Source organism: Pantherophis guttatus, chromosome 2, assembly GCF_059756535.1.
Source record: "Pantherophis guttatus breed Tessera chromosome 2, ASM5975653v1, whole genome shotgun sequence".
In the NCBI taxonomy this organism is placed as follows: Eukaryota; Metazoa; Chordata; class Lepidosauria; order Squamata; family Colubridae; genus Pantherophis; species Pantherophis guttatus.
In genome coordinates this window covers 122,500,802-122,515,555 of record NC_142064.1, presented here as the reverse complement: position 1 = coordinate 122,515,555, position 14,754 = coordinate 122,500,802, and the positions used below count along the sequence as shown (strand labels likewise).

General features: G+C 40.5%; 1 protein-coding gene across 2 annotated transcripts in view; it reads right to left on the bottom strand.

Annotated features, from left to right (window-relative positions):
• RBM10 (RNA binding motif protein 10) overlaps positions 1-14,729 on the bottom strand; it is a 28,383-nt gene extending 13,654 nt beyond the window's left edge. Inside the window, exons 1-7 of one of the 2 annotated variants that reach the window (XM_034433935.3) lie at positions 14,496-14,729; positions 13,971-14,108; positions 9,414-9,532; positions 5,645-5,831; positions 3,138-3,329; positions 2,751-2,820; positions 503-576 (exon numbers count right to left, since the gene is read on the bottom strand). In XM_034433935.3, coding sequence (XP_034289826.2) covers positions 503-576; positions 2,751-2,820; positions 3,138-3,329; positions 5,645-5,831; positions 9,414-9,430 — 540 coding nt within the window. In that variant the 5' untranslated portion in view covers positions 9,431-9,532; positions 13,971-14,108; positions 14,496-14,729. The remainder of the gene's footprint in view (positions 1-502; positions 577-2,750; positions 2,821-3,137; positions 3,330-5,644; positions 5,832-9,413; positions 9,533-13,970; positions 14,109-14,495) is intronic. The other variant, XM_034433936.3, reaches the window with a different exon arrangement.
• Positions 14,730-14,754: the final 25 nt, after the last annotated feature.

The following is a 14,754-nucleotide window of genomic DNA, read 5'->3' as shown; positions in this document are numbered from 1 at the left end:
ATAGCTATAAACTGCCAGTGTCACACTGAGCATGCATATTTCCAGAGCAGGGAGAACACAGACAGGATTCATGATTTCCCAAGCCCCTATTTCTTACAGCTAGGAACTCCCACAATCCCCTTAATGTGGATCAGCATCTAAATTCCTCTGCTCAACTTGTCAGATCCCGCTGTCATCCCCATGGTGGAAATTAAATCCAGTTCTGACTTGCTGCCTGAATTTTTTAATGTCACTTTGAAGCCCTGTTTTCTTGAACCTCCCCTTTTTTTTCCAGGTCATGAGTAGATCCCAGAAGTCAAACGCCTAGTTCCCAGTACTCTGTTTGATTCCTTGAATTGTAAACAAGGCAAGATAGCTGACTTTCAGTTCTAGCTGCTCTTCCTAATCCCAGTTCAGTGATTCCCTAAGGGGGAAGGCATCTAGAATTTGTCACGTGAACCAGGTGTTGAGATTGGTCATTAACAGTAGCAGTACTTGTGGGTTTCAAGTGCAGCAAAGCAACCTGATTGGCTTCCATCCATCGTGTAGCGTCCTGCAAGTGATTAAACTCGACGAAGGCGAAGCCCCGGCTCTGACCTGGAGGACAGCATTCAGATACAGACGCAGTGTGTTAGTCAACAGATCCAGCCAACATCACGCACCCCTGTTGCTGTACCAAATGGGGCAAGGGCAGGGCGCAGGGGAGAAAATAAGGTAGAGTGGGAAGGCACAGAAAAGGCACCCTAAGTTGCAAAATGGAGTGGTGCAGACTCAAATGCTGGTCTCAAGCATCTCTTATGATCATTCCAGTAAAGTATTTTTGATGGACAGATGCTATTCACTGCTACTCAAACCATCTAGTTGTTTATTTTTCCTAGAACTGAGAAGAGAATTGTGGTATCCCAACTTCCAGGTCAATGCTTATCTAGCCTGTATTTCCGAAAGGATAAAGGACAAGAAGGAGAATATTGAAGAGATCTATTTCTAGCACTAATAGAGTCAGTTATCCTTTTTCATATTTTAAGAAATAGCTGGTTAAAAGAATCTATGCAGGAGGCTACATATGGCACTTGTCCTACTGACTTTGCTGTTTAGCTTCAGGAAAGGTTAAAATAACCCCACATAACAGGAGAGGATCAAGATAAAATGCTGCAGTCTGCTGAACTTGATTCTGAAAGAATTGTATTTAAATTCTGTCTTAAAATTCTTCTGATAACTCCATCAATCACTCTTTCAATCTTATCGGTCCATCTGTCCAACAGAAACAACAATAGTCCCTTTCTATTGCAATAAAGAATGATAAATGTTGCTTGCATAAATGTAACATAAATTCATGTGCCTAAATTGAGAGAAGTTTATTACAATTCCAAAAAGGCACTGATTCCCACTTTTTTCCTTAGTAGCACTGGAATTAAGATAAAATGTTTAAAGGGAAACCAAACTGACATTAGGTAAGACCAGTCCACTAAATGGGAACATTCAAGAGACTACATTTTGGGAGGCTTTTTCTCAAAAGTCTGCAATTCCAGTCTTTGTTGAAATGTAAAATTCATTTTGCATTGTAATTGTCTTCTCTTAGCCTCTGGTTGCTCATAGAAGCAGGGTGCCTTTCTGTACCCTCCATCTTGCAGTATCTGCCGGTCCACTTCAGGCCTTGAACAACAAGGGCAGATACAGAGGACTATCATCAAAAACATAAAGCTTGCTTTAAAATAAAGGAAGGGGGTGGGAGAGAAAAGAAAGGTACACAGCCCTATCTCAGGGCCTGCAAGTGTGTGTGATAGGTAGGGAATAACCTTGGCAAGAAGTAGTATACTTACCTGTGCTTGATTAAACAACTTACTTTATACTCAGAACAGCCCTACATTGTTTCATTTTGGAGCAAACTAAAGAGATCTCTTTTTATTCTTGCATATACCATACCCATTCAACTTGTTGGCAACCTGTCTTCCTTAATGCAGGCTGGCACTATTTATGGTCTATTAAACTGAGCAAGTTCACGAATCAAGTACTGTATTCACACAGGTGCTTGACAATCGCCTATCCCATCACAAAAAAGGCAGAAAAAAGCCAGTTTTCTTAAATCCTTGGTGAATCACAAGTGCCTGCAGAATTATAGTTAATCTGGTGGGGTCAAAAGTCGGACACATGCTCAGGTGTATGTTTAATCAGTAGCAATCTTAGAATGGAGTCTAATTCAGGCTGCAAAGATCTAAAAAGGCACACCGACGTATCTGATAAAATATGGTCAAATAGAAAGTGCAATATCCAAAAGGTTGTCTTCATCCTTTGCCATGTATTTGTGAAAGAGGCCAAGTAAGAAAGACAGAGAACAAGTAAGAATTCATCTTAATAAGAAAAGCAATATTGAACCACTAAACTTCCGAAGAGTCACACTTATGCAGAATACAGTGAAACTTGGAAATGACAGGCCACATCTTCTGCTCCTTTTTCAGGCCAATCTCACAGCAGAAGAACCACTGAGGCCCATATTTATAGGATTTTGATAACAGACAATAGCACTTAAAGGACTACCTCTGAATCAACTGCTAACATCTGGAAAACTGACTTATCCTTATCACTGACTGGCAGATCCTAAATACGCTACAGCAGAAGCTACAATTGAGTACTTAATGCCACAGGGCAGAACTGCTCCACAAGCACATACACATAGCATACCACATTCTAATTTGCAATGTGTCAAATGCTACTTGAACCATTACAACCATATCAAAAGAAAGGAGTAGAAAAAACTGTGAAGAGAAGCTCACCTGAGGCTTTATTTCGCATCAGTCGCACCTCACGGGGCTGGAATCCGTGTGCCTGCAGCTGAGCCCGGATCTACAAATGCAAAGAATCTGTTAATAATGACAGTAACAGGAGGCTTTAATATAACAATCACTGAAAGAAGTCCAACTGCCTCTTGAAAAAGCACCTTTGGGACAACCATCACCTGGATGACTGAGAATGACACTGAAAGAAGTAGTGAATGTTAATGAATTCTTGTATGGGCTGTTCCTACAAGATGCTGCTCAATTACAATTGCCAGCAATCCCAACCACCATGCCAATTGAGTTCAGTAACATTTGGGGGCCATACATTCTCTATTCCTGAATCAAAGATCCCAAAACGCCTTTTAGCCCAAGCAACCAACTTACATCACTCTCAGTGGCAGATTGAGGTAACATCCTCAGCATAATGATACTGCTAGCCTTCTGTTCTTCTTCTTCTTGTTCAGTCCGATAGTCTTGGTCCCGGTAATCACCATCACCAGGAAAGCCCAAATGCTCATTTGGGCTATCTCGTTTTCTGTGTTGTGTCTCTGATCCGGAGGAGGCCTCATAAGAATCCTAAGAAATAACAGCACAGAAGACAACACCTTAGCAGGGTGGAAGACCAAGACTGAGCTAGACAAAGAAGCCCTCAAGCTTGCAGGCGAAGGCCTAGCAATGTGCAGACAACCATGTTGCCTTCCGAGCATTCTGCCAAATAGACACCATGTTTTATGATCAAGCACTTATCTACAAACCCAGATCCAGTGTCTCAATTATTTTGCATATAGTCCTACATGATTTCTTCATATAGCCCGCAGGAGAAAAAATAAGGATGAATCCACCCAGACATCACTTATATCTGCTACTAAGGTCTACCTTGCGGTGGTAAGAGAGACAAAACATCATTATTTCTCCACTCTTGTTGCATCTGCAGACTGTTGCCTGGCAGCCCTGTTCAGGCTCACCCAGTCTCTCCTGGGACAGGAGAGCTCAAGTGATCATCTCCAAGGCCATACAGAGGAATCTGTTGAACAACTGGCAAACAAAGTCGTTTAGATTCGCTCCCAGCTGGAACACATGTATGGTGCAGGTCCATTAGAGATCCCTGGGGAAAGATCTTACCCGATCCTGTGGGACCTGAGGAAATGGACAGGATCCTTGATTCCGTCAGTACAACCACCTGTCAATTAGATTCCTGTCCCTCCTGTTTGGTGATCCCAACTGTCTGGATAATTTTCATCTAGTCTGCCACCTTCCCTTTCTAGGGAAAATGGTAGAAAAGGTGGTGGCTTGGCAGCTTCAGAGGATTCTGGATGAAATGGATTATCTTGAACCCTTCCAGTCAGGATTCAGGCTGTTTTGGGGACAGAAATAGCACTGGTGGCACAGTGGTTAAAGTATAGTATTGCAGGCAAACTCTGCCCCCACTGCCTGGAGTTCAATCTTGATGCAGCTCAGGACTGACACATCCTTCCATCCTTCTTCGGTCAGTAAAAAAGAGGACCCAGATTGTTGGGGGCAATATGCAAATAATGCTTACACTGTAAACCATCCAGAGAGTGCTGTAAAGAGCTATGGCGGTATATAAGCCTAAATCCTACTGTTACTGTGGATATTTTTGGCGAGAGTGGTATGGGGTTAGTGCATCCGTCCTTACTCTCCTTGACCTCTCAGCAACCCTTGATACTATTAACCATGGTATCCTTTGGGGCTGGTTGCAAGGCTTGGAGCTGGGTGGCCGTCTTGCACTGGTTTGTCTCCTTTCTCCAATGCAGGTCCCAATTGGTGTTGATAGGGAATGAGAAGTCGAGCCCATAGCTGCTCCTTTGTGGCGGGTGGTAGGGCTCAGTATTCTACTCCTTTTTAACATCTACATAAAGCCACTGGGTGAGATCATCCTCCACCATGGGATGAGGTACAATCAATACGCTAATGATACTCAACATTATATCTCCATTTCCAGTGATACAAATGCTGCTGTCACTGCTCTCTTGCAGTGCCTGGAGGCTGTGGGGATCTGAATGGGGGATAACAGATTTTGGATGAACCCTGGTGAGACCGAAAGGCTTTGGGTGCACAGACCTTCATGATCCGGGACTTTTAACATTTTTATTTCTGGAGGGCTTGTACTACCCCAGATCGACCTGGTGCGCAACCTGGAGGTTCTCCTGGATTCCTGATTCCTGATTGAAGAGCAAGTGACAGTCATGGCTAAGAGAGCCTTTGCACAACTTTGTATTGTGTTCCAGTTGCACCCTTTCCTGGATTGGGAGTCCCGGAGAAGAGCCTTTTCTGCCATGGCTCCTGCCCTTTAGAACATTGTGCCCCCTCCAAGGTGAGAACAGCACCCACCCTTTTGATCATCCGAAAGGGCTTGAAGACCCGACTCTGCCAACTGGCCTAAGGGCCCCAATGGGATCACGATCATTCTGGAGGTGGTTAACAGACTAGATAAAATTCCCTCCCCCCTCCCCCCACTGCATGCTTTTGCTTTCTTTCTTACCATCTTTTTCAATTTCAAATTAATTTAAGGTTGCTATTTACTGTTTTAACATTTTTATTAGTTTTTAATTATTATGAGCTGCATAGAGCTGCTTCCAGGAGATGGGCGACATATAAATTGAAGTAACAAATAGTAAATAATTTTGACCTCCCCACAATCACCTTCACTTTGAATGGCATGGAATTTCATTAGGGATTCTAAAGGATGAAAGACATTCCGAAGTATGAGCCGAAGAAATCCTTACCCACAAGGCAGCAGTTATTCAAAGACTCCAAGTTATTGAATTGCTCAGAAAAGCCATTACTATTGCTGAGAAAACTGCATGAAAGTGACCGTTAAATGAATAGGAGACAAGATTTACTGGAAGGAGATTTTACCCTCCACTCACCTCCACACTGTGTTCTTCAGAGGAATCATCATAATCATTAGCAGGTTCCTGGCTGTTGAAATCTCTCATGTAGGATCGATAATCCATATCTCTGTAATCATGGTCCCTCTGATTCCGGCCTTCTGAGTTTTCATCCTGAATCTGTTCAACAGCACCATATCGACCTGTCCGATCCCCACGGCCACCTCTACAGTGTACAAAAAGAAGAAATGTATAAAAAGAATTGTAAAGTACTAGTACAACCACTGACTAAGAGGGGAGCACATGCCCTACTTAAACTTTCCGTTACACTTTCTAACACCACGACTGAAACAGAAAAAACTGAAAAAATGTTTATTTAAAGAAGTCAGGGCTTCTAAAGAGTATTATTTCCCTTATTCTTGTTTACAAGACCTGTGTTTATATACTTATATTTACCCATATAGCAGCCCATCTCACAATCAAGTCATTCTGGGCAGAGCATACAACAAATCTGTGTTCGTGTGTATGTGTTAAAACAACATATGCTGAGAGCTTATGGCTTCTAGACAGTATTGAAGTTATGCCCCATCTCTCCCAGGAAGCATGGGAAATGGATTGAAGATGAGTGTTGTAGACTGACATTATTTAAATGGCTATAACTTCCTCATTATGTACTAAAATCAGCAAGAGAGCATTGCTCTGGTTGCAACTTAAATTACTTGCATGCTAGAGTGCAATGAATAGGATTACATCACTAGAATGATACACTGCAAGTTATGGTTTTTCATTTCTTTTTGCTGTTCTAGTGATGAGAAACGCAGGCAAAACTCAGCACAATAGGTTTCCTAGTACTGCCAAGCCCTTTCTATAGCTGCTTTCTCTGGCAGAGTGCATTAAGTGCCTTTCTTGGGCTAAATCTTTTCTTTACTACATTAAGAACAGTGGACATATACAGTAGATTACATTATTATTCTCACACAATTCTCATATTGTATTGTTGCTTTGCCCCAAAAAGATTTCATTATATTTGTAAGGTCAGCTCACAAAGTTTCATGTCCATCATTACAGATTATACATTCTTCCTATTCTACTAATAATGATGTTGAAGTTAATGATGATTAAAGAGAGACTGGCCTTAATTTAGCTATTCATTGAGTTTTAATAAATTATGTGCCATCAAGTTGCTTTCAACACCTAAGCAATCATATAGGTAGATTTTATCCACAACAATCTATCTCTGTTCTTTTGGGTCTACTTTTGTAGGTAGACACATCATGGCTGTCAGCGTCTCAGCACTGACATAGAAAAGGGAGCCTCACAATAGCCTCCTGAAGTCTGTGGTAAGGTCAACTTTAAGGCCGGTGCCACGTGATCCCCCAGGGCCCTTGATTATTGGAGGCCATACCCACTATGAAGTACAGCGGATTCTTGATTCGAGGTGGCACAGGGGGTGCCTCCAATACTTAATTAAGTGGAAGGGTTACCCCTTGTCAGAAGCTTCCTGGGTGAAGAGCACGAACATTCAAGCTGACCGCCTTATAGCTAAATTCCATGAAGATCACCCGGACAAGCCGGGAGGGGGTGGGACACACCCTCGGACGGGGTAAGGTACTAAACTTGTTGTTTGTCTCATGCAGGCCTCACTGGGAGAGTGAAGGGAGAGGGGCCGGATGTCAGCGTCTCAGCACTGACATAGAAAAGGGAGGATGAAGCCTGAACTTTTGCTTGCTAACTCCCTTTGAAGATTCAGTCTCCTCGGAGATGAGGAGGGGGGAAACATTCCTGTGAACTGATGGAAAAGGAATCAGGAGAGTGACTTGGAAGATAGCCAATGAGAAGCAGAGAATTGGGGATCGGAAAGGGAGGGATTGGGGGGCAAAGGTCAGTATTGACCGCGAAGAGTCAGGATCAAGTTGCTGTGCTCGAATAAAGAGAAAATTTCCTTAAAGACTGGCAGTTTGGAAGTTCATTTATTTTGAGATAGCATCGAAAGCTGACAATGGCATTTGAATAAGTTTTCCAGGGTCTTCATGGCTGCTCTATCAAGTACTAATCTATTGCATATTTCTTGACTGCTTATTCCTTTACTGTTGATGGTTGTTCCTAAAAAGCAGAAGCTATCCACCATTTCAATAACTTCATTGTCAATTCTAAGGCTGGGTGTTCTATCTGTTGTCATTAAATTGGTCTTAATCCCGTTTTTTCAATGTGCTGCTTGACTTAGTACTAAGGTTTGGAGAGCCTCTGCATTTTTGGCTATCCGGGTAATGTGATAGCACAGATTATTAAATTTCCCCCCCTCCAATTTTAAAGCTACACCCATCTTCTACCACTCCAGTCCTTCTCTTAATATATATTCTGCACATTGTCTGAATAAATAAGGGATGAGTATTCAGTCTTGTCGTACCCCTGGAGCCAGTTTTTTTCACCATGTTCAGTCTGGACTGTGGCTTCCTGACCTGTATCTAAGTTTCTTGTGACGACAATGAGATGTTCTGAGATTCCCATTTTTCTGAGCATATTGCACAAATTGACACAATTAAAGGCTTTTCTATAATCAATGAAGCACATACAGACATCTTCTTGATATTCTTTGGCTTTTTCAATTATTCAGCATGCATCAGCAATGTCTTGTGTTGCTTGGTCTTCTCTAGGCCAGACTGAACATCTGGCATCTTCTTTTCCATGTAGGGCTCTAGTCTGTGTTGGATGATTAAGCATTATTTTGCCAGCATGTGATATTAAAGATATTGTACAATAGCTTGCATACTCCATTAAATCTTTTTTTTATTGGAACATAGATTGACCTCTTTTCATTGGTTTGCCCGTGTCATTCTTCATATTTGCTAGCATAACTTGATTAGGACTAGGATTCTTTTTGTTGTTGCTTACCATTTTTAATGGGTATTCCATCAGTTCTTGCAGCTTTCCAATTTAGTAATGAATGCAGTGCTGATAGTATTAGAGGTTGTCATAAATAAGGAATATCTTCTAAGATATCTTAGATGTTGACAACTCTATTGTATAGTACTTCAATATACTCTATCCAACTTCCTTTGATCTCCTTTGACTTGGTTACCATCTATAGTGTCCTTTAGGATACTAATTTGAGGTTGGAACTTTCTTTTTAAAAGACAAATCATTTTTCCTGTTTCTTTTCAACTTCAATGTCTTTATAAATGTTGCTGTAATACTGCTTCTCATCTCTTCTAACAGCTTTCTGAAGCTCATTGTTAAGTTTCTTTCCAAGATTTTTGTCTTTCTTGGCTTCTTGGCAATTTTCATGATTTATTCCGACACCCAGTTTTCTTTCTTCTTTTTCAATAACCTCTTTTCACATTCATCCTTAATTACTTGTTTAAATTCATTCCATAATTTCTCTGATTCTCTATCTTTGAAGTTCAGGACTTCAAAGCGATTCCTGAAACTTTTCTTGAAAAATGTTGGTTTATAATCAAGATCATATCCTGGAAACTGACTGGCTTTCTTCTTCTTTAGCTTAATTTAAAGTAGTTCATGGTTTGTTCCAGTCAGCACCTGGTCATGCCTTTGATGATATAATTTAGTTCCTCCTATTATTAGCAATAATATAGTCAATATGATTTCTATCCATTACATCTGGTCAGGTCCATATATAGAGCATCATTTTGGTTGTATGAAGTTTTAACAAAGCAGATCCTAAAATTAGCATTGATTTCTTTTCACAACTTCTTTGTTTAACAGCATTATTTAATCCTAGCAATTTCATAGAAAAAGAGACACCATATATTTCTTCCTAGGCTGTAAAGTAATTGAAAGAATACTTTACCTTCTTTCATACTCCATTGCTATCTGTGAAGTACAAACGCCTCAGGAATCTTCTAGCACAAACCCTTCAATGGGTAATTGCCATTCCAGAAGGTCATAAGAAGTGGATTATAAAGACTTCTGTAGGGAAAATAGAATACAATGTTTTTATTCAAATGCTCATGTAGTTTATAATCCCAGCAGCAGTAACTTCTAAAGCAACTTTAAAACCAAAATGTTTCCAGCTTCCAGTGTACAGGCTGCCTAATTTTTAAATTAATTGTATTTAATATTTTGAAGGAAGTGAAAAGAATATGAGTAAAAGAATACAGAACATGTAAACACAAGAAATAAGATACAGATAACTATTCTGATTGAATTCTGAATTGAACACACTTGGTTAATGCAGTACTAATCACTGACAAAACTATGAACAGTAAAGCAATGCATTAGATCAATACTAAAACTGATTAAGATATAATTCTGTAAATAAGAAAAACAAAATTCTGGATATGGCATAAATCCATATATTGCATTATAATGCAAGAATGATTACAGGTTCTCAAATCTGCAATTCCGCACAGCGGTAACCCACAATTTCACAAACATTCCAACTATTATCTTCAACTTTGTAAATACCTGTTAACATAAATATAAATCTAACATCTCATTGCTGGAATCAGCTAAGTATGCAACTAAGGTCAAATTTGTATCACTGGTTATTATTAAATAATGTGGAGAATTCTTTTGTAAACTGTTCATATGGAAAGTGGTATGGTTTCAGAAAGCACAGGTAGATAAGGACAGACCACTACTTTTCCCACTCAGATCCCTCCCATTTCCTGAGCTCCAGAAAGACTAAATTCTAATCTTTCATGTATTCATACTAGTTAAAATTTTACATATGCACTCTTAGCTTTTTAATAGACTGGCTATTTGACTTTGAGTACATAATACTGTGTTTTATCACTCAGATAATCTTCTGCATTTTTTATGTTTGAAACAGATTTAGAAAGATTTATGGGTCTAAAAGCACTTTGATTTTTAGTACACAAAGCCTCCACTAACATGCAAAAAGAAAATCCTTTCAAAGTAGAAACATTCTGCTATTCTCTTGTAGAATTCCAGAAGTAATTATATTTCTTAGAGAGCAATTGCTTATGAAAACTAAATTCCATGAATTTTCAACATGGAAAACAACAAATACAGGTAAGTCAAAATTGTGAATTCTTTATGAGCTCCATAGCAAATGTTACCCTCATTTTACAATAGTAATTGAGATGGGAATTGCTGCTGATAATTGACATAGATGTAAAATGCAACATCACATGACCATGTCACTTAGCAACAATTCCAATAGTCCCAGTTGCCATCATTAAGCAGAGACCACACGTGACCATGACTTCCAACCTCTTAATTGACTTTGCTGGTGGGAACCCAGCAGGGAACATCAAAAATGTAATGGCTGGAACTCCAAGGACCAGTTATAAATCTCTTTTGTTCAGTACAATTACCAAGTTTGAACGGTTGCTAAACAAATGGCCATACCCCAAGGACCACCTGTACTTTGCTACCATTATTCACATACTCACTATAATGGTTCTCATGAGGATCTGGAATTCATCTTTTAAGAAATAAAGATGTTCTTATCCCAGCCAGATAAATTTAAGGGCCTTTGTAGGACCCATGCTTGGCTTACTAGTTCCCATTCATCTAGTGTTAATCTAAAGGAAAGGTACAATTAAATCATCACAAAACTGCAGCTTTTATTGTAGTGGCACAGTGGCTAGAATGCAGTAGTACAGGCTAACGCTGCCCACAGTCTGGAGTTTGATACTGATGAGCTCAAGGTTGACTCAGCCTTCCATACTTCCAAGGTCGGTAAAATGAGGACCCAGATTGTTGGGGGCAGTATGCTGACATACTCAGAGTACTCCGAGAGTACTGTAAAGCACTATGGAGTGGTATATAAGTCTAAGTGCTATTACTAATGGAATGTGAAACATACAGAGGATATAAATATTGCCACACTTTCTTTGCGCATGCATGACTATTATTCTATGATCTGCTTTCTTATTCACTTCAAGATACACAAAGCTTTACTGCCACATCTTTAGAACAGAAGTCCAAACCAAAGTTTAATAACCAAACTAATTAAAACTGACCAAGAAAGAAATTCCCAGTGGCCAAATCAGTCACTACGTCTCTTATTTCCCATTAGTATCTTCTCTCCTCTGATGTTTAATTTCCTTCCTTCCCAAGCATGTCAGATGAAATATACATTTGCAAATCAGCATGCTGAGATTCAGTGGCTGTGAATTTTTATTTTTTTTAAGTTTGAGTTTGAAAATGTATGTTTGGCTTCATCGGTTTATCTCATAGGTTAAGCATAATATACCGTATTTTTCAGACTATAAGACGCACCGGAGTGTAAGACACACCTTAGTTTTTGGGGAGGGAAATAAGAAAAAAGCTGATTGGCGGGTGGATCAGCCTCCCGGAATCAGTTGTTCCTAGAGGTGAATTTTAGCAACAGGTTCGTTGGTTGTGAGCTCTGTGCGTTGCTTTTTTTTCAGCTTCTGAAGTCTCCATTTCAGAGGCTTTTTTCCTGAAGCTTCGTTTCGGAGGCTTTTTTTGGCCTCTGAAACCTCCATTTCAGAGTCTGTGCAGGGCTACATTGAGAGTATAAAATGCACCCAGATTTTCACCCTCTTTTTTTGAGGGGAAAAGGTGTGTATTATACTCCGAAAAATACGGTAGTTTGTCTCTTGCTTAGCAAGTTCTAAAAATCTAACTAATGTGATTTAGGAACCAAAGTTATATTTTATTGCTGAGATTAGCATCAGCTTTCATGTACCAAGTATCATTTTTTTAAAAAACTCCAAAATCTCACATCAAAGTTTTGGAGGATTTGCTTATCTTCCAAAATGTTGATTACTTTGTCTTAATTTTGATGTTTTGAACTTACTTTGATGAGAATAGTCAGACTGTCAATTAATAGCTTAATATCTAGTACAAAATAAGCATTTTTTCCCATTAATAAAGCCATTCTGTCAGTGCTTCAAGTTAATCTGGACCAAAGCCAATACCATGAGTAGCAATACTATTTTTATTGTGGGGTTACAGTAACAAAGTCTTGCAAATCTGAAAGCACTTCTCCACTGCCTTGCTTTTACTTTTCAGAGAACTAAGGGGATGGGTCTCTTTTGAAACATTTCCCATGCCCCTATTTCCTTCCACGGCCTGAGATATCTTGTCTGACTATTGTCTAAGCTGAAGCTATTCCTCGTCTTCCAAGATCATTCTCACAGCCCCATTACACATTCTATAATACAATGTTTATTAAACAGCAGTACTGTACAGTACATACATACAATATATACCCACATATATCTGTGGATAAGATGACACTCAATTTTTTAACCAAAATATCATGAAAAATGTGACACTATCAAATAAGCCATAGCTCAAAATTTTTGTATTTTTTAAAAAATGTTCACAATTGGCTTATCTGCAGGTAGTGCATTCTTCATTATCATTTCGGTTAAAAATTCAAGGATCTGCTTAGATGTAGATGGGCTTATCCATGAGTATGTACATGATACAGGGGTACTGACGGAAAAACCCAGCATATATATAAAACCAATGTTTTGCAAAGTGTACTAAAGGAGTAAAAATAAGTCAAAGTATGAAAGCATCAGATACAAAGAGAAGAAAAAATAGCTAAATTTAATTTATATCAAACCATTCATTGCATCACTCCATATCCTTCTATCCTTGCAAACCAACCTTGTTTTTATCACTTCCACACACTGCTTTTTACATTTCCTTTTATTTTTAAATTCTCAACTCATGCCTTTGAAGGATCTTTACCAACTCCATCCAACCAGCCACGACTACTTTCATAATCTTTCTCTTCTTCTCTTTCTTCTTATATTAGATTTGTGATTCAGTCTGATTCTCTCTACATCACTAAAATCATCCAAACATGTGGAAGATTCTCATTATTCGTAGAAGTTATGTTATATAAAGTCACAGTGAAAAACTGAATTAGCAAATACTGAAATCTCAACTCCCATCAAGTACTGCAGCTTGAACCATCAATTCTCAATAAACAGAAATAACAGAGTTGGAAGGGACCCTAAAGATCTTCCAACCCAACCCCGCTTGGAACACTGCTATCATGTCACCCTGAGTCATTTTTTTCACTAGACTAGACATAACCAATTCCTGCAACTGTTCTTCATATGTTTTACCCTCCAGCCCCCTAACCATCTTTATTGTTTTTTTCCGCACTGTTTCCAGAACTTCAACATCTTTTTGATAACACAGTGACCAAAACTGGATGCAGTAATGTACAGATTCTAAGTGTGGTCTTACGGTATTAAGGCTTTATCAAGCGGTACGTTTCTACTTGAAAATAAATGTCAATTCCCTGAACAGAAGACACTCCTAGATACGAGTGGGCTTGTCATATTAAAGAGAGCAACATTACCAGCAAGTGGCAAACTGGGGGTTCTTTGTTATCATATGCTGCATATACAGTTCTCAAGCGTTACTGACTAACTGCCTCTCTTACATTTCCTGGCCGTTTAGCTCCTGTTTCAACGTTTCCGCTTTGAAGCCAGCGTTTCGCAGGATCTGCCCTTCCAATCCCCAGAGAAAACAAGATCCTAGACTTCAAAAGCTTGCACCACGATCGATGTGTGTTGTTGACCTGCCACAAAAAACACGTTCATATACACACAAGGGCACAGGAAGCGAGCCCAGGCCGCTCTCAATAGGAGCTTTTCGCTCACCCCACCCCGTTCCCTCCCCTTCCCCCCGCACGACTGAGCAGGTTTCCCCTCCCTCAAATTTTGTATTCGGATACGGGGGCAAACACTGAGAGGTATTTCAAGTGCGGGAAAGACCAAGCGGGCTTCGGATCAGTTTCCGTCAGGCTCCAAAACTGGGCGGTTTTCTTCCCGACCAGGAGGGAGGAACGACGCTTCCTCTGGGGTTGCCTGTGTGGCGCCTTGAGGGAGGCCAAGCTTACACCGCCCCGTCCAGGCCACCAAGCCCCGCCCGGCCTCTCCTCTCCCCTCCCGCCGACCTTCCTCACCTGGCGAGCGCTTCCCCGGGGCTCGCGACCACCGAGCCACCCGTCTCGCCTCGCAAAATGGCGGCGCTCCTCCAAGCCACCTTCCTCCTCTCCTCCTCCCCCCCTCCCCCTGTGCGCGCGAGCCTCTTTTCCCAAGACTCCCTTCGTCACGGTCGTCGTCGGTGACACCGGAGCGTTCCGACCGCCTCCCTCGTTTCCCCCCAGCGCGCGAGGGAAGCCCGTCCGCGCGCGCCCATTGGTTCGCAAGCCGTCGTAGCGG